Source organism: Pyxicephalus adspersus, chromosome 3 (assembly GCF_032062135.1).
Source record: "Pyxicephalus adspersus chromosome 3, UCB_Pads_2.0, whole genome shotgun sequence".
In the NCBI taxonomy this organism is placed as follows: Eukaryota; Metazoa; Chordata; class Amphibia; order Anura; family Pyxicephalidae; genus Pyxicephalus; species Pyxicephalus adspersus.
The window spans coordinates 68,582,903-68,603,137 of NC_092860.1; the positions used below are offsets into that span (position 1 = coordinate 68,582,903).

Below are 20,235 nucleotides of genomic sequence, written 5' to 3' on the forward strand. Positions count from 1 at the left end.
AAAAATGCTTAAGTCCTCCCTCAACAATGTTTGAGGGTTTGCAGCTATCTTGTTTCTGTTAAACAACCTTTTTACAAGCAAAGAATCTTAAACGGTACAAATAAAATGTTGATATTTTAGCATTACGTAAGCCTTACGTGTGTGTGTGTGTGTGTGTGTGTGTGTCATTTTTCCTCACTTCCTGTCTTGGGGAGACTTTTACCCGGAAGGCACAAATGAAAGAAACTCTCCAACAGAGGTACACTTTGATACTTCCGTTGTATTCTTCTAGAAGTGTCAAATTGTGTAGCCCAAATACTTGATAAAGTAGTTCAAAACCTTAACAATGGAAAGCTAAATCTAAGGACTAGTGATGTTAAATAAATCACTTTCTTATTGCCTTTTTTATTACCACCAAGAATAATGTACTTCCTGCAGTGCATCATTGTCCTATAAATTCTGTAACACTTGAGATGATGTGAAAAGTAATTTTACACTATTCTATTTATTACTTTAAACATTCTTTTTTTTCTTGAAAAGGGCTTGTTTTGTATAACTCTGAAATCTGCCTGTTTTGATAACCTGAGATGTTTTGGTTTTATTTTCTGGCAGCTTACTTTTATGCGTTTTCAGATTTGTGAATCTTGTTTGAACTACAAAAATTGCAAAATGGTGGTAGTCTAAAACATTTACTAGAGAGAGTCTGTCTTGTATATATTGCCGCTTTATTGTTTTGGTGGAACGTGTTCACAGGGTAGGACATAATGGATGAATTGGCTTTTTCATCTACCTTTTTTTTATATATCTATATGGAATTTATATAAGCTTTGGGGTTTGTAGAGGTCCTATTGTTGAGAGTACCTTCTCAGTTTTTAAAAGGCATATGTGAATATATTAAGTTTTTATATGAAGTGTTTTTAATAAAAAGGCACCCTAGCTTGGGGATAATAAAGCCTGGCAACTCTCATTTCTTAAATTACCCATGCCCCCCCCCCCCCATACTTTGCATGTTTTTTTTGCCATTTCAAATTTGCAGCTACTCAAAAGTATTCAGTATTTTATTATTTCAACATTTTGCCCATTGGTATTTTCAGTTCTTTCTTTATTTTAAAAGAGCCAAACAAGAAGAGAAACGTAAAAAAGAGGAAGAGAAGCGAATAAAGGAGGAAGAAAAGGTATAACATTTTTGTTTAATTTCTTTGCTATGTTCTCTTTGAAATGTATGTTTTAATAGTGGGATGAAGGAATAGCCAGGTCTATCTTAAAAGGTTTAAATTGTCTCTGCAGTTTGGGACTTTTTAAACTCATGAGTGTTACTAAAGCTGAACATATTTTAAATTCTGTGCAAATTACTTGTGTTTTTAACATTTGAATGTATTTTTAATTTGCATAAACGTCATTGCACAACCCAAGTTGATATACCAGGATAGGTTGCTGCCGGTCATTTTTGTTGACTTATGGAAAATTGGATCAGTGTACAGTGCTAGAAGTACATCCTTACTCATCACAGTACTACGGCTATATCACTAACTTGTTCCAGAGTCTTAATGTATTAGTATTAACTGCATAGTAAAATTTTTAAGGCATTGCAATGAGTTGTATTTAACCTCTATGCTTTGTACTGTAATGCCACTTTTAGGAATCAAGTAATTGGTTGTCTGTCCTGTGCTCAGCATTTCGCCCCATCTTTGCTTCCCTTTAGCTGAGCAGCCCACAGCTAATTGAAATATATCTTACTCAGCATTCCCAGTGCATACTCGAATATTCATTGAGCAGAGCACAGCCTCAGTGGATGTGCTGCAGCCAAGAAGCAGATTATTTTCTGGCTTCAATGTTGCCTTGCCACTGGCTGCTAGAACTTAATAGCTTCTCTGTTCCCAGTTGCCTGTGAATTGTGCCACCAATGGGTAAGCCATGACACTGAGCTCGCACATGTTTCATGTTTTTTCTCTGGGCACAGCCTCCCATATGATAGGAACATGTGTGCCTTAAAGTTTTAGTTGTAGTTAATCATTTATTCTGCTTGTGGAGTATACTTTATTGTACTAGAGTATACATACCGCTGTGAAGTTGATTTATGACTAGTTTTTGATGCTTGTCGCTTTTCATGGCCTTTTTTCCAGTTTGCAATCCTTTAAAACTATCCTTTGCTTTTGTTTGACTTCTCTGGTGGATGTTTCAGAAATTTAAAAATAGACAGTGGCTAAAAGTATTTATGGGTCTTGGCTCATGTGGAAGAGTTAGTTTGGTATCTAATGAAGGATTTTAGGGTGTCTTAAGCAACAGGATGCTCTTGCCTCTATTTCATTTTTACTTTTTTCTTCTATTGTTTTCAAATGTTTGGAAGCTTGAGTTGTTTTTGGTGTTTGAACCTTTCCGACTATCTATTATTGTTCCTGGTTGCAACTGTTCAGTCTCCTAATTTTATTTCTCTTGGTAATACATAGGAAGTATATAGAGGTGGTCTGAAATGCACAGTTTGTGTTGAATTTGTACACTTTCCTCATGTACATTTGCCTAGGAACTTCTGGCCATTAGCCTTCCCCATGGTTGTCTATTCAGTGTAAAAAATTTGCCAGTAACTGGTTGATGGGTACATGACAACATAAATAATTAACATATTGCCTAAATTGGTTATTTAACCAGAATGCTGCCACTCGCCTATCCACCAGCACATCCTTCAAGTTGTTAGCAGCCCATTCCAGCCCCACAAAGCCATCCTTGCTGCAACCGTGTTGAGGGGGAAAAAAAATCAGTAGTAAGGGAAAATAAACTGCAGTGAGACCTAAGGCAACACTGCTTACCTGCTCTTTTTTCCTTTAGTACCAGCTTTCTGAGTTCATCTTGTGAAGCAGTTTGACACAGGAGTCTTGGATTTTTGTTTTGGGGCTGCAGATATTTCATGTGGAACATGCTGGCATTGCACATAGAGTTGTGAGTGTTTTGTGGCCTAAAAACAGGAGAGTTGCACTCAAAAGATACATTTTCTAAACAAGTAAAATAAACAAAGAAATTCTCATATTGCTACATGACATTTAAAGAAGTGCTGCAGTTCTGTCAGGAGATCTTAGATCACCACTACAAAGTTCTATTTGACAATGAACAGTAGCCTCTCAAGAGACCCTCAAAATTTTGGCAGTTTGCAAAGAACATCATCCATGCCTCAAAATATCATTAGGAAAATATCTCCAGTTTGTACTCTGGAAACACACCAGTATATGTCGTGTCCACATTTTTAAGTGTGTAACCAACTTGGGTTGTCAGAGAAAAATGCAGTTTAAAATTAGTTATACACTTTACATGAGGAAACAAGCCATCTACTGAATACAGTTAGGTCCATAAATATTTGAACTGAGACAAATTTTTTCTAATTTTGGTTGTGTACATTATGTATGTAGAAATTTTTTTTCTGTGAACAGACGTGGTCAAAGGAGCTCTCCATGCAGGTGAAACAAATCATCCCTAAGCTGCAAAAACAGAAAAAAACATCAGAGAAATTGCACCAATATTAGTAGCGGCAAAATCTACAGTTTGGTACATCATGAGAAAGGAACAAAGCACTGGTGAACTCGGCAACATCAAAAGTCCTGGATGTCCACGGAAGACAACAGTGGTGGATGATCGCAGAATCATTTCCATGGTGAAGAGAAAACCTTTCACAACAGCCAACCAAGTGAACAACACTCTCCAGGAAGTAGGTGTATCGATATCCAAGTCTACCATAAAGAGAAGACTGCATGAAAATAAATACAGAGGGTGCACTGCAAGGTGCAAGCCACTCATAAGCCTCAAGAATAGAAAGGCTAGATTGGACTTTGCTAAAAAAGCCAGCAGAGTTCTGGAAAAACATTCTTTGGACAGATGAAACCAAGATCAACGTTTACCAGAATGATGGCAGGAAAAAAGTATGGGGAAGGTGTGGAACAGCTCATGATCCAAAGCATCCACATCATCTGTAAAACATGGCAGAGGCAGTGTGATGGCTTGGGCGTGCATGGCTGCCAGTGGCACTGGGACACTAGTGTTTATCCATGATATGACACAGGACGGAAGCAACTGAATGAATTCTGAGGTGTTCAGAGACATACTGTCTGCTCAAATCCAGCTAAATGCAGTCAAATTGGTTGGGAGACGTTTCATAATATAGATGGACAATGACCCAAAACATACAGCCAAAGCAACCCAGGAGTTTATTAAAGCAAAGAGGAATATTCTAGAATGGCTCAAAAACATCGCTGCTGCAGTAAAGGCCCGGCAGAGCATTAAAAGGAGGAAACCCAGCATCTGGTGATGTCCATGGGATTAAAGTTACAGGCTGCCAATGCGTGCAAAGGGTTTTCAACCAAGTATTAGAAAGGAACATTTTATTTTCAGCTTTTTAATTTGATTGTTAAAGGCTTTAGTTCCTCACATTTTTATGCAAACTTTTTGTTCAACCCACTAAATTAAAGTTGAAAGTCTGCATTTCAACTGCAGTTTTATTTAAAATTTAAATGTGGTAATGTACAGAACCAAAATTGGAAAAAAGTTGTCTGTCCAAATATTTATGGACCTAACTGTATATACATAAGAATATTTGAGAAGTAATTAATTATAATCAATTTAAACGAACATAAACAGATCGTAGGTGTCTGATTTTACAGACATGGCCCCTGTAAAAAAAAAAACAAAAATGATAGAGATGGAGAATATAATTTTTTTAAAATGCTGATACAATACAAAAACAGGTCATGTTTTCGTGGAACTTTAACCCATACTGTCCCATTTGAGCAAGACGTTTGTTTACTGGACTGTATCCAGGTTTTTCAGCAATCTAAAGAACTTCCTGATGGGGAGTGTATTCAAAATTTTTACAAACCTTACTGTCAAGAATCCCTTCGTTATCCAGAGATTAAATGTATTTTCCTCACAGTCCCCCATGTTTATAATGATGACCTTACAGTAAATTTTGGGAGGAGAGTTCTCTATTTGGACTATTTTAAATATTTAAAAAGGGTGATCCAGTTTTCTTCCCAGCCCCTTTTAGCTGGGTTTACCAAAACCTGGCACTCTAAAGTAACCACCCGGCTGTTTTTGGGGGGTTACTGAAAAGTTGTTACAATACAGGGGCCACTGCCTGCCTACAATTTCTTCCCACCCAGCTTAAAAAAAACAAATTCTGGGTTGCACATTGTGATCAAATCCCCCTTTTAAATCTCACTTCCCAAGGGAGAAAAGATTCAGTTTAGTTAACGTCTCCTCATAGCGGAGCTTCTCCATTCCTTTTATTAGTGTAATTGCCCTTCTCTGTGCTCTCTGCATTTCCAAAATGTCTTTTTGTGAACTGGTGCCTAAACTGGACTGCAAATTCCAGATGAGGTCTGATCAATTGTTAGTACAGAGGCAGCATTTTCTTGCCTACACAGTGAGGCCTGTAAAAAAAAAATTTAGTTTAAAACCTTTTTTGACTCCTTATTAATATGTGTACTCACATGTGACTTGACCATATGGGTCTTCATAATTCTGTAATATTTTATCTTTGATTACAATTTTTAGTCTTTTGGGCTTTGTATCAAGGGGATGCTTCAGAACAAAGTGGTACCTATATATAAAAAGGTTATCCCAGTGTAAAAGAAAATCACCTGTTCAGAGACAACAGTGTAAGAAGTCATACAATATCATCCACACAGAAATAAAGGCCAAAGTCTCCACAGGCACAGCAATAGAAATCGTTGATACTTTTTGAAAAAAAAAAAAAAAAACTTTAATTTCAGGTCTGGGGCATAGCAAATATTGTCTAGCCACATTGGACAATTTGTGTCCCTATTTTTACTCTTTTAACAAAAAATGATACGGGTAGTCCCATTTCAAGATCTTTTACCCATTTCTGTTAGTGGTCTAAGCAAGGTAAAGACCATTTTGTAGGAGCCAGGCAATATGGATTTGTTCAAGATGGATTTATTCTTTGAACTACTCTTGTACATTTATAACTTTTTTTTTTTTTGTTTTGTTTTTGTTTGCCCCCCTTCCCCAAGCGTATGAAGGCAGAGAAAGCAGAAATAACCCGTTTTTTACAGAGATCAAAGAACACACCTACAACAAAGGTAAGATGTTTACATCTGCAGGGGATTTAGAACTACTTTCTTTTAGTGAACAAAAGTCTATTGTGTTTTTCAGAGGCTTTTTACCCTAGGTTCTTCTGATAAGGATTTGTTAGCCATCTAATATGAAACCCTTTCCATTAGTCATAAACATTCTCTTCAAAACACCGCTATGGCATGTAAAACTCTTCATGCCATTCATTGCTTGTATTTTTCAGTTTTCAGAATGGTTGCCAACATGATAATGTTTTATATGGAAAGCCATATAAGTTGTAAATTTCAGTTGATTTCTGTGTACTGCATTTTTTTTTCTCCATTTAGACATTTGCTCAGTCATGTGGAAAGTTTGCACCTTTCGAAATAAAAAAGAATATGGCTGTCGCTCCTTTGTGCCGAGTTGTGTTTGAAATGGAAAACTCTGAACAGCTAGGTCAACTCATCAAGGAGCAAAATTCAAAATTAAATTATTTGCTGGAGTTAAAAACTCGGAAACCACGCAGTATGGGACGCACTGTGATACCCAGAGTTCCTCTGATAAGGTATGCATTATCTAGTAAGATTGTGCAATGGTTACATTTTCAAAGGGCTTTTACTGGATGAGCAGTTTTGCCTTTTTAAAAATGTTAAGGGGTTTTGTAAAGAATTATTGATTTATATAGCACAATCATCTTCTGTGGTGTTAAACAATGCAAATTACTGATGCGTTTACAATTACACAAACCGTGAGTGATCAAAAATGTCCACATTAACAGCTATAAACTTTTCATGGTGGCGTAACAATGCATGTGTGATACCTGGCTGGTTATAAAGGTTATGCACCGCCAATCGGCTCACCTGATAAGACACATACACGCTAACTTTATTAGGTGCGCTTTTAAAACAGTTGTAATTCTTAGTGGTATAGTTTGTACAAGGACAAGAGGGTGCTATTTGCATTTGGAGAAGAAGAATTATAAGCTTCGAATAAGGAAGAAATTCTTCACTGTAAGGTCTGTGAAAATGTGGCATTGGCTCCCTGGTTATGTAGTTTTGGCAAGTGCTATAGATTCCTTTAAGAAAAAGCTGGATGTTTTTCTAGAAGCACATAATTTTACCTGGGTATTAACGTTTTAAAGTAAAGATAAGACTGTTGATCCAGGGAACACCTGATTGCCTCATTGAATCAGGAACAAATTTTTTCCCCTGTTAAAAGAAATAAGAAAAGGGTTTTTGGTGTTTTGTTTTATTTTTTTTTTCAAAAAAACTAATAATGGGGACCCTGGTCCTGAAATAGCCTGTTTATTGTGAAAATATACCTGATTAATAGGATTTTATGCTTGTGACCCTGTATCTGGCAACTTATGTTTACGGGGCTTAAATTTGGTTTATTACCAGCTCTTAGGCGCCCCCATGTACCCTGAAAAAGTCACATTTCAATGACAATCTGTGAATGAGATAAAGGGATAATGACAGAAGCATGAACACAGCACTCATGCTGCTGCTGGGATTATCTAACAGTACAAGCAGCTTCCTCTGCTGATCTTGATAGAAAAACATAGAAACATACATGCGCCCCATCCCCCGCACGACAACGAGCAGGGAGGGGATGAGGAGTGGGCTGGATGTGGCCCATGGGCCGTAGGTTGGGCACCCCTGTTGTAGTTAATAGATGAAAGTAAATAGTAAAAAATCAATACCAGTCTATTTAGTGTAAACCTCAATCTGTTTAACCATAACAAATTTACCCATTATCACTATTTTAAATAAATCCCAAAATTAAATATAGAATATTAGTATAAAGATATGTAAGATATGAATATACTAAAAAAAAAAAAAAAAAATTGTCTCCCCAACTCCAAAAAACCTTTTAGCACAAAGCATCTATGTGCAATCAAAAACAAATATCACGATAAACAATTCAAAGCATGATTGTGTGCATAACCTAATCACCCCTAAAAAACTGCCTTATTTTATAATCTTTACAATCTCAAATGACCGTGTCAAATAAAACATCACTTTTAGAAAGATACCAACAAAATGCACTAGAACTAGGCACCAGATTATTGGGTTAGTAATTCCATAAACAATCACAATAAATACAGCACATAACCTAATTCAATCAAGTTTGTTGGTTGTAAATATTGGGATGTGGCATTTGGTAAGTTGCCAGTGGTGAAAACACTTTTTTTTTTTTTTTTTTTTTTTTTTTTTTTTTTTAATTGGGTATATTGATTATTAAGGCATTAATATGGCCAGCAACAATAAATATGTGGGCAGTGGCTTTTGGAAGCGATCGGTTGGTAGCTAGGGTCCCAAAGTGCCAAAAATACCTTGCATGGCATTACACCACTAGAATAAATTGTTTAACAAGACCTTTTTTTTGCCAAATTTGAACTTTCCATACTAGGCAATGTTTTTCTAAATTTCTCTAGTCCAATTTTGGTGAACCTGTGGTTCCTCATGTGCCTGTACCCAGCTGACAGCTGTGATTTATATCTCCAGAAAAATAATGGGCAGAAAGTCATCTGTCACTCTTCAAATAGAGTATTAGCACCAAGATCTGCAGTGATGTGACCCTGCATTGACACTCACTACTAAGGTAATTTTCTCTTTTCCCAAGCAAAGTGGAGGATAAAACGTTTTATAGTTTGGGTCTGTTAGGGGAAAAACCCCACTTGCGGAATCTGTGGTCCGTAGCAAAATTCAGATTTCAAAGAGAATAATGCACCCCATAAACAATTCAAATGTGTAAATGTACCCCTACTTTTTTTTTTTTTTCCATGCAATTCTTTTTAACTTATTTTTTTTTTATTTTTGTCAGTGATACAGACGAAGTGCAGGTTGTAATAGAAACTGATTCAACTGTACATGAAGAAGTTGCTCATGAGCGTGCATTACCAGAGCGCAGAAAGTTTGGGAAGATGAAGCTTTTGCAGTTCTGTGAGAATTATCGTCCAGCTTACTGGGGCACATGGAATAGATCGAGTGAAGTTATTTGCCCACGGAAGCCATGGGCTCAAGACAGTGTGAGTACAGAAAAGTAATATTTGGGATGTTTTGCAAACCAAGCATGAACTGTCACAGTGCAACTATGGTAAAATACACTATTGGGCTCCCAGAAACCTTTGATCATGAGCACTGGCTCAGGGAGAGCTAGTGTTCATGGATATGAGTCCTTGTCTGTAAGCCGGTGAGTGGGCAATCGGTGTATAATCAAGGCCGTTGTTAATCATTGCATTTCGTTTGGATTTGTGGCCAGCATTATTAATGCAATAAGAACAGTAAAAGAATCTTGCTAGACAACCAGCTCTTTACTAGATCTCCTTTTAGAAGCTTTGCGGCCGTACCAAACCAGCCTTTCAAACCACATGGCCGCAAACTACCTCTATCCCACTATTAGAGTTCCTGGGCCCATCTTCAGCTCTAGACACTCCAATTGCAAATTGGATTGGTTTGTTCCCCAGTTGGAACAGGTTTGGGTGCAACCTTGGCCCAGTAGAAGTCTTCTTACGCCTATGAAAACTTCAAAGATTCTGATGGGGGACCAACTAGCTTTGTCACTATGCCTGGAGGCCACTTAGATTCTAGGTCTGTCCTTGAAAGCAATAGGAATGCTGTATCCAACATTGTCCTGGAACATTCAATGTTCTTAATATCTAGTGTTTCTATAACACTTGGTATACAAAAAACAGAATGGTAAGCCGTGGTGTTTCCATAAAACTTTGTTGAATGGCGATTGACAACTGCACCTGGAATTTGTTACAAGAAAGCATTTCAAGCATTGCCACAGAGGTTTTCTATTAAGAACACTGCCGTGTATGTTTAAACTCAGGTGGTAAAGGAAAAGGGGTTGTCAGATGCTGTTAGATCTTGCAGACCCTAGCATATTTCTGCCAGCAAGAATGGAAGGCATACTTGGTGTGCTTTGATTGCTTTTGGGGTATGCCCTCATTACTTTTCAGTCGCTCACATTCTTCATTATTTTATTAGGCAGTAATTTAGAAGCTATCTTTGAATTTGAGAGCCAGGTGTTGGAGCTGGCAGTTTCATTGAACAGCCTCTAGCGCGGGGATCGGCAAACTTTACTATCAAAAGAGCCATTTTGCCCCCTGTTCCACTCAAGACAGTCTGGAGCCGCAAAACACAACACAACTTCTAAAAGTTTTAATTTTTTTTCTCTTTTTTTCTTTTAAGCTTTACCTGTTACAACAAACAGAAGTGCAGTGTGCACGTGTAGGCCTACTTTGAAATAAATTAAACATTGAACTATGCCCCTAGTGTCTTGATTAATACATTTGTGCAGTATTTATTGTATTTCCCTAGATTTAATATACTCATTATTAACCCCCCTAGCGTTCTAACTCTGTCAGTTATTTGATGCAAAAGTGATCCTAGTTTTTTTTTTGCATTGAAATTTTTGTTTATATTGTGGGCCTGTAATTCATAGGATTAACTCCCGGGTATAAATATTAATAATATTATTATTATTATAATCATAAATTATTTTATAAATCATAATTATAAAAAATAATGAAATAGACCACAACAACGTAACCCCTCAGCCACCGTGCTGCCCCATAGGCATTCCATTGGCACTGCTCAACTAGATGCCTGAAGATTTTTTTTGTAATACTTCCTTTGCTGTTTCCTCATCGCTGGGTAGAATGTCATGGCTTGGTCAGCTCTGTCGACACCTTCCATGGGGTTGTTGTAGTCAGTCACCACCTGTGGCTTCATCATTTTTTTTTTTTTTCCCACGTTTTGTGTGTACCAGAACGGTGGAGGCATCATGGACAGTACTCATCAGGCACACATCTTTCTTTTCACGCCTCACATCTCAGGGCCATCATCTTTCCTTTCTGCCAGGCAACAATTTCACCTGTCTTCAGCTTCCCTTTTGCAAACATTGATGGCAGGTTGTGCCAGTTAGCCCTAACGGTTCTATAGGCATCTGTTCTGTGTTGCAGAAGGAACTTGTAAAGCTCAGAAGAGGTGTAGAATTGTCAGTTTTGACACAATAGCCCTGACCTAGCAATGGCTCAATGAGGAATAGCACTGAAGATGTTGCCAATCCATAATGGCTGTATCTGGGGTTGAACTGTGTCCCTTTTTCAGTGTACAGTACTGTATTCCAGATGAGGATTTGTACAGCATATACGTTTTCACGCCAAAATCGTGCCCTCTTTGACGCAATGTACTGTACCCAGCTGAGCCTCCCCTTGTAAGCCATTATACTTTCGTCAATGCTGACATCTTTCTGGCACATAGGTTTGCTGGAAATTTTGTAGAATCATCTGAGACACTTTCCAAAGTTTCTTGAGTTTTGGTGCAGGATGGGTAGTCTCATCAAATTCTTCATTGTTTGCGATGTGCAGGTACCTAATTATGAGGGAAAAGTATTCTGGCATGACTGTGCCAAAGAATGGAGTGGCAATCATTTTATTTTTGGACCAGTACCACTTCTGCACGGGTTTGCCCACAACTCCCTGCAGGATCACCAAGCCCAAAAACAGCCAAATATCATCCTTGGTCACAGGTTCCCACTTTCTGCTTCTTGCAAACCTCAGGTGTGGAGCACCTTGTTGTCCAGCATACCTGCATAAAACAAAATAAAAAAAATATTTTAGGATATGTTCTTTTATAGTGTGGTGAAGGTTGCAAGTAATATTTTAGCAAACACAGAGCAGCATATATGTTTGCATAAAAAAAATTAGCAAAAAATTTCAAAATGTTAGCACACATGTTGGGATAAAAAAAAGAATATACGGTGAAGAATACCAATTTATGTAGCGGGATTTTTTAGGCCAATATCAACAGCATATGTTATAAAAATAACAAAATTTTAATAATATTTACATTAAAAGGCTCATTTCCAATACCTAAAACCACATAAAACATTATTATTACACACAATAATCTCTTCTTTCAGAGTGTCCCAGTGAGGGATACATTCTGGGTTAATTCTCTACACGTTTTGTGGAAATATCCGCTTCCTCAGGGGGGAGAATCTACAAGCATAAAAAATTACTTTATCAATTAAATTATTACTACATTAACAGAAAAAAATACATTAAACTAAACATATTGTACATCAGTGTACCTGATGCTTGTGTTTTTAGCATTACTCTGTTAGAATCAGTAGTGGGGAACAGATCGGTAGTCATGGCAGTGAAGCTGTTATGTTTTGCTCTGGTATCAACATAAATATCAGTGTTCTCCCCAGAATTTTTTTTCAGCCGGGTGGTAAAAAAGGGGGTGTGGCAAAACACGGCAAATTTAGTGCTTCCAGTTGTTTATGCCATGGGTATCCAGTAACCTCTTATTTTTTGTGTTCTACCTTCTCCCAATTATTTGTTACAACTTTGTAATGCCTGCCCTGTTAGAATAGAAAAATTGGATATACTATGTATTTTGCCACAAGTGTCCTATGCCCTGTATTGTGACCCAATTTCCTAGTGTTCTAAGTTTTAAGAGTTTATTCCTTTGTAGTAGTGTAATAGTATAATGAATGTGGTGTAACAAGTTAGGCTTAGTTCCCCCCCTGCAGTGGAAGCTTAAGATAGTGCCAGCATGTGGTTATTATTAACGTAGTTAAAACCACCACAGTGATAATGTGGTAACCAACCCATATTGATTTTTCACCACTTTGTGCACATTCACTGGGGTTAGCAACTCACTTTAAATCACATCTAGTTATTACAATTTTGAAGTCCTTCAGTTTTAATGTTTTCTATTAGTCCTACAGAAAGGAATAAGTCCATAAGTGCCAGAAAATGACAGACTTCAAAAGAACTCTTACTTACAATTTTAGATGGAACTTGAAGCAAACAATAATATCATACTGAAATCTCACAGCTAAGCCACACGTTTACACACCAGCTCCCCTGCATGCTGCAGTCAGCGTCTCATGTGTCAATTCTGTTTCTTATGAAAGGAAGATCCTTCTACGTCATCCGCCCTGTTTCAGAGGGTGCTCAGTTAAGGGCACACTGTTCCACATCTGGTTGGAATGCCCAAGGATATGTAGGTTTTGGCTTGCTTGTTTACACAGTGCTGGGAAGATTGATACCAAAAGATCCTAAGGTCGCGTTACTAAATGTTAACCCTAAACACTGTGTTTTCGCAGTTGCGCCTGTTGCAATTCGTATTTACTGCTTACTAAGGTGTTGGCTAAGGCTTGGAGCTCTGCTACACCAATGGTGGCTCAAGTTAAAAAGGAAAATGTCCCGGTTTCTAACCAATGAGAGGATGTCTGCTTTTTCTAACAAACATGATACATTCCAGAGAATATGGGAACCGTGGATTACACACAACCACCTGATTTTGATTGGTCACTATTACGATTTAAATCAAGGATATGCAGTTCTTATTAAACAGGCACGCTCCCTTCTGGAATCCTTGAAAAAATGCCAGATCTCATTGCTGGGTCATATAGGAGCAGTTAAAATGAATCTTCTGCCAAAATTACTAACACACTTTGCCTGCTCCCCATCTTTGTTCCTCCTTGCTTCCTGTGGAGACTCCAGAGATTAATTCTCAACTTCATCTAGAGTGGTAGGAATGCACATTTCCCTAAGTGCACTCCTCCAACTTAGGTCCCCTGCTTTTTTAAAGGTGCTTCATATTTCAGACTTCTATATTACAGCCCAAATAGCACAGCTTTCAGGATTTCCTGTTAGTCCATGCACCCTTGTGGTTGTGTATCAAGGCTGTTGTCCCTTCAGGTTCTGAGATAATTTGTCTCTTTAGAGAATACTTGAGATTTCACAACTTTTGAGGTTGCCACTGATATTACAGATTTTGAACTGACTTGTGGAACTGGCTGCCTCTGCCACCTTCTTTCTGTAAGCTGCCACAGCATAGTGCTTCCTGTCTCTAAAAGGAATGGAGTAATACCAATAGATATTTTATTGCTGTCCATACAAGCCACACGGGCTCCTTCAGATGGCAGTCCATTTGGAAATATGCTAAGTTATTATTGAGATGGTGTTTGGTACCTGTGAGTCTGAGCACATTTTTGGGAACTTACACAGTACTTGTTTTCATGGTGGTTCCTCAAAAGGTACTTTAGGGGTGTGGCCTCGAGATGGTGGCGTGAGGAAGCTTTCTCCTGAGCTCCTGCTGCCTCCACCGTACTTTTCAGCCTGGCAGTCTCCGCAGCCGCACATTTCCCCCCTCAGTCGCATGCCGCGAGGCAGGAGAAAGCCGGGTCCCAGGAAAGCGGGTAAGGAGACCGTGCTAGCCCGCTATTTTACCCCGCAGGGCTCTTCTACTGTGCAGCACGTGGCACCCAGTATGGCATCAGCCAGCTCCTCTTCCCCTTCCCCTTCCCTCACTGTGGGAGCCTCTGTAACCTCTCCTGCAGGCTCCGTGACCCCCCCCCCCCTGGTCCACTACGGACCAGCTTCAAGTAGACCACTCCCTTCCATGTCTGGATAACTGGAGGACAATACAGTTTCAACACTTTCTTAGATCACTGCCTCCGGCGCAGGATTTGGGCCGCCCAATAGGTACTCTAGAGAGTTTATGTGTCAATGGCGATCCCTTACGAGGAGTTCTTGCTCAAATATACAAATTACAACTAACAACTCAGGACACCTCAACACCATATTTTATTGCTAAATGGGAGAGAGACCTTGGAGTTAAATTTACCAAAGAACAATTAGAGTGTATGTTATATTATGGACATAGAGCCTCTATTAGTAATCGTTATCAGGAGACTAATTACAAAGTGCTTACCAGGTGCTATAGAACCCCCGATCGCCTGGCAAAACTCTTTCAACACACTAGCTCAGAGTGTTGGAGATGTGGACAACATGTAGGTACGTTGCTACACATATTTTGGAACTGTCCTAGTCTAGTATCGTTCTGGGCGGCTGTTGCTGATATTGTGCAAAGGCTTACAGAAGTGTGGATACGAGATAAACCAGAGCTTGTCTTGCTTCATGTATCAGCAATGTCGAGGAAATGCTATAAAAGTTCGCTGCTGCGACATTTGTTGAATGCAGCCAAGACAAACTGCTCCACCTACTGTGCACCAATGGTTGACCAGGGTAAATGATATTCAATACATGGAGGAGCTTATGAGTGCAGGAGACCTATACGCACCTGGTATTATTGGGAGGAATTTAAGTCCACTGCAGATTATTTGCGGCTGCTCCGCCCACTGCCGTGAGCATACAGCGCCTCCACTGTGCACCAATCCCTACTCCCACTACCCTCTTTTCTGTTTTATCCCTATACAGCACCTCCCCCCCCCCCCTCCTTTCTCTTTCTCTCCTCTCTTTTTCTATACTCTTTAATATAAAATCAGCGACCAATGAAACCTAATGGTAGATTGCTTACTGCTATAACGGAAATGTTCTTATGTACGTATACAATTTATTTCTCTTTTCCATTTATCATTACGTGGCATGCTATATGTTCTCTTGAGTTACTGGATATGACTATTTCTGTAAAATTGTATGCCTTTTCACGCTTTTATTTGCTTTTGCCATCTGTATACACTGGTTTGAGTTCTGTAATTGTCTGTTTTTCTTGGTTGCTAATAAATAAATATGAAGGAAAAAAAAAAAGGTACTTTAACATTTATTAGGAATACTCCCAAAATACATTGATGGTCCTGGGAAAAAATCACACATTTCTCAATCTGGCTCTCCTTGGTTTTTGATTGGTCAGTATTGTCCATCTAGCTTGCTAAGGTGTCCCATTCAACTTTATTTTCTTTCCTTATTCTGTTATTACTCATCATTTAGATTTGCTTTTTGTCTTGTAATTTATTTTGTGACAGTTTAAGTGTATTCATATTTGAAATTCTAATGCAAAGTTATTGAAACGGGTAACAATTATCTTTTACTGCAGATTCTTTTGGACTACGATGTAGACAGTGATGAGGAATGGGAGGAAGATGAACCTGGCGAATCTTTGTCTCATAGTGAGGGGGTAAGTACAGTGTTTGAGGGGCGCTGGGGAGCTAAGGATTCAAATAGCTTTTAACTGATGTTGGAGCTATGATCTATTTCTATTTTTTGATGAGCTATTGTCATTGCTATGTGAGGTGCCTGCTGACATCTTCAGGCATTTTTTTTTAGAACAGTAAAAAAAAAAATTAACCAACAATTGTAATGGATGGGTAATGGGCAAAAATAAAAAACTATCAAGGAATGCAATCTAAGGTAGAAAAACCATACATATAAATATTGTTGAAACCAAAAAAAAAACAGATTTTTGAGATCTTATCAGGGTCCCCCAAAACAAACTGGTCATGTTGGGGAAAATGGGCAGCCCTAGATATACTGCTTCCCCATAATTTAAGATATTCTAGATTTTCCTAATTCAAACTTGTGTCCCAATTTATTTTACCCTTTCCTGGTCCAAGCTGAGTTTAACATTTGGCCCATCTGTGGTGCAACAGTAGACTGAAGACTCCTGAATTTTTAAACCTATTCCCTATATTCACCCAACCTGGGTAGCATGGTGCACAATTTTATTTTATTTTTTTATTTATTTTATTTTTTTTGGCATTAAAGGATGAGACATGCAAAAGTTAAAGCGTAAGTAAAGCCACGCAACCCTTATTGTTGTACCATCTTTCCAGAGACTATATTTGGCAGGATGAGTTCAACTTGAAAATGTATTTTAGATTTTAGTTTGATCTCCTGTACCCAGGGTTTTTACTTTAATTTTTAAAATTGCCTTGTTCAACATATTGTGCTTTTTTTTTCTTTTTTGCTCCTTTTTATTCCTCTATTTTTTGTCTTTTTGGAGTCTGGTAAATAATAGTTTCTGGAAGCTTACTTAATTTCTTTTTTTAACAAAAATGTATTTTTAAATTTTTGCATAAAAGTACAGTATTTAAAAAAAACTAAACATTATTAACAGTATCAGCAGCAGCAGATAAAAAGAAGTAATAGACTTAAAAACATACTCGCGTCATTCTAGCATTGAAAGAAACCTCTTCACATCATATGCATAACTATTGCAAATCACACTCATTAGTTAAATACCATGTTGGAATGTTGATATTTTGAATAAATTGCATCCCTTTCAGAGGCTGCCAATGCTTTTTCAATAAAAGTATGCCACTTGCTCAAGAAATTGATAACTCCAAGATCATGACTTGATCGGCTTCCAACATCTCTCTGAATATAATTTGTAACAGGGCAGTTTTAGTTTCTGTTACACACACACACAGATGTATTCTGTTACACACACCAGATGAGCGCGAGTGTATATTCACGATGCCATAATAGCTCTTCTAGCTGCTGACAGCAGACATATACTGGCCCATCTTCTGGTCCCACTACCTAAGCCCTCAACTGTGGTGTCCTCTCGGCTCCTAAAAATACACAAAAATGGTTCAAGAGGGAATGTAAAAACTGGTATCTTTTTTTATAAATTGCATAACCTGTTCCCAATATAAGGCAATTGGTGGACAAGTCCACAAATGGTGTTTTGGAGAAGGGCCTGTGGTCCTTGCATTTATGGTATCTGATCTCTTGGGGCGGTGCCCCTTGGGATTTGGGATAAAAAAAACTTTGTATGCTCTATGCATCAACTTGAATTGAGTTTCCCTCCAGTTTTCATTGGTCATCCATATACAGACCGAACGTTACCAAGACAGTATTCTTTCCACCGCATCTTAAAATGGAAAATCCTTGGCTCGCTGTTTTACATTGGTGTCCCGCAATGACTTGAAATAAAATGATTGGAGAAATGAGTACAATTGATGAAAGGCCAGTACGTAATAGTACGAAAGTAATATAAATATAAGTTACTGAAGTAACTGTGCCGAGCCTTTATATTGTAAATAGACAAGGAAAGGGTAGAAAAATGAGTGTCTGTGCAAACTTGATTAAAACTAGATAAAATCCTTTATTTAAGTCAAAATAATCCTACAAACATACCAGTATACATGAATCATGCAAACACAATAAGACAGAACCTTTTGTGTTTACTATACATAATACAAAATCTCTTAGTAATGTATAGTGTTGATGTGTTTTAAGAAAGGATGTTCATCTAACACTAGATTCAAAGGTCAGAATAATTAGTACGGTTATTACGGTCCCCCGACGCGTTTCGCCCTATTGGGCTTCCTCAGGGGGCGAGAATCTGCAATTCAATAGATCATGTTAGGTACACAAACTATAAACCATCAATAGAAATACATAATGTTAGATTCCTATTCACAAGCGGTAACTCACTTGATATATTGGCCAGGTAGAAAGTACTAATGATAGGATGAAGGATCAAAAGCTGAACTCGCATCAAGGACCAGAGTTTTAGATAGCAGGTCAGTAGGTTGGATAAGCACTATAATGGATAGAATCTCTGTTGGAAACCACTAAAATTAATATTATCAACTGCCATTGTCAAATTCAAAAAAGTTAAACTTACTTGGACGGTATAATCGTTAGTGTAACTTATTGAGTATTCATTTCTTAGGTCAAAACCATAGGATTTGGGCGTGTTCTATGAGAAAGCAAATATTTCAATTATAGAAATAAGGTATTATCAGAAAAATGGTAGGATAATGCAATATATTAGTTGTCCACAAGATGGCATACCTGAGATGTGTTCCATATGGAACCTAATAGTACTATTGGTAATGTCTTAGTATATATCCATCCCCTAGGGCAGGGGTCTGCAACCTGCGGCTCTTCAGCCTCCTTGTTGTGGCTCCCTTCGGCTGCCGCGGGGAGATCCCTGATGGGGGATCCCCTTCCTCCCAAGACACTGCGGAGGAGGGGGATTTCCTATCCGGTGTTCTAATGAAAAAAATCCACCAGTGAAATAAATCTACCACGGGGCGTGTACAAATGGGTGTGTACAATGACATCCCCCTCCTTTGAACCCCAATTCCTCTGGAATGGGGAGATGTACAAAACCAAAATTGTAGGTGCAAGTGGGGGACACCTGTGACTAACACCCCCTAAAATTTAATTGTTAGGCTATCAAAGAACTCTGCCCATCAAAAAAAATCTACCGTTACACATTGCTGGAGGTACCGGAACCCCAATTTCTCTGGAACAGGAAGGGGGTACAGGTGAAAAAAATTTGAGGTGCAAGTACGGGACACCTGTGGCTAACACCTCCTAAAAATTCATAAAAACTCTGCCTATCAAAAAAATCTACCCTGTTACACATTGCTGGAAGCATCTAGCATCTGAACCCCAATTTCTCTGGAACGGGGGGGAGGTGGTACAGGTGACCAAAATAGAGGTGCAAGTGGGGGACACTTATGGCTAACACCACCTACAATTGAATCGCTAAGGCATCGTCAGAAGATAAAGAACTCTGCCCATCAAAATAATCTACCCTGTTACACATTGCTGGAGGCTTCTAGCACCTGAACCCCAATTACTCAAGATTGGGGGGTACAGGTGAATAAAATTAAAGCTGCAAATGAGGACACCTGTGGCTGACACCCCTTAAAATTTCATCGCTAAGACATCGTCAGAACATAAAGAACTCTGCCCATCAAAAAAATCTACCCTGTTACGTTAGAAGCCTCCAGTTTCTAATGTAACAGGATGATACGTTAGAAGCTGGAGGCTTCTAGGGGCATAGTTCAGTGTTTAATTTATTTCAAAGTAGGCCTACACATTGACACTTGTTGTAACAGGTAAAATTAAAAAAATATTAAAACTTTTAAAAGTTTATAAACTGTGTTATGTTTTGCGGCTCCAGACTATTTTTCTTTAGTGGAAGAGGAGGCAAAATGGCTCTTTTGACAGTAAAGGTTTCTGACCCCTGCCCTAGGAATGCATCGTGGACATGTAAAGATATTGGTGTATCGTCAGGAGACCACTATAGGGTGAATTTCAGGTGAATCAACATTAAGGTAAAAAGGTTTCAGTGCAAAACAGGTAGTCTAGCCTCGCCTGTAAAGCATGGACATTAGAAAAAAAAGTGTATTGCCTCTCTAGCAGGTATTTCTGCTTCCAGACATCTTGCAATTGCATAGCATGTACAAAATCATGGAAGGGCATGGGTTGGTTAAATTCCCGTGATGGGTTTGGACCTAAAAAAGTAACCTTCCTCATCTGTATGCATGACTGTATTAAAGTCCCCTCCCACTATCTTGTAGGGACTGGTGTCCTTGGCGATCTTTGTAGACCCATAATTTACGCAGTCTGTGGAAATCATCAGTGTCCAAATTTGTTTCCTGAAGTAGCAGTAGTAACATCAACTT

At 38.4% G+C, this 20,235-nt stretch overlaps 1 protein-coding gene across 1 annotated transcript in view; it reads left to right on the forward strand.

Annotated features, from left to right (window-relative positions):
• Positions 1-20,235, forward strand: part of CHAF1A (chromatin assembly factor 1 subunit A) — a 62,276-nt gene that overhangs the window by 26,247 nt on the left and 15,794 nt on the right. Inside the window, exons 5-9 of the mRNA XM_072405060.1 lie at positions 1,094-1,154; positions 5,994-6,062; positions 6,381-6,598; positions 8,860-9,064; positions 15,900-15,980. Coding sequence (XP_072261161.1) covers positions 1,094-1,154; positions 5,994-6,062; positions 6,381-6,598; positions 8,860-9,064; positions 15,900-15,980 — 634 coding nt within the window. The remainder of the gene's footprint in view (positions 1-1,093; positions 1,155-5,993; positions 6,063-6,380; positions 6,599-8,859; positions 9,065-15,899; positions 15,981-20,235) is intronic.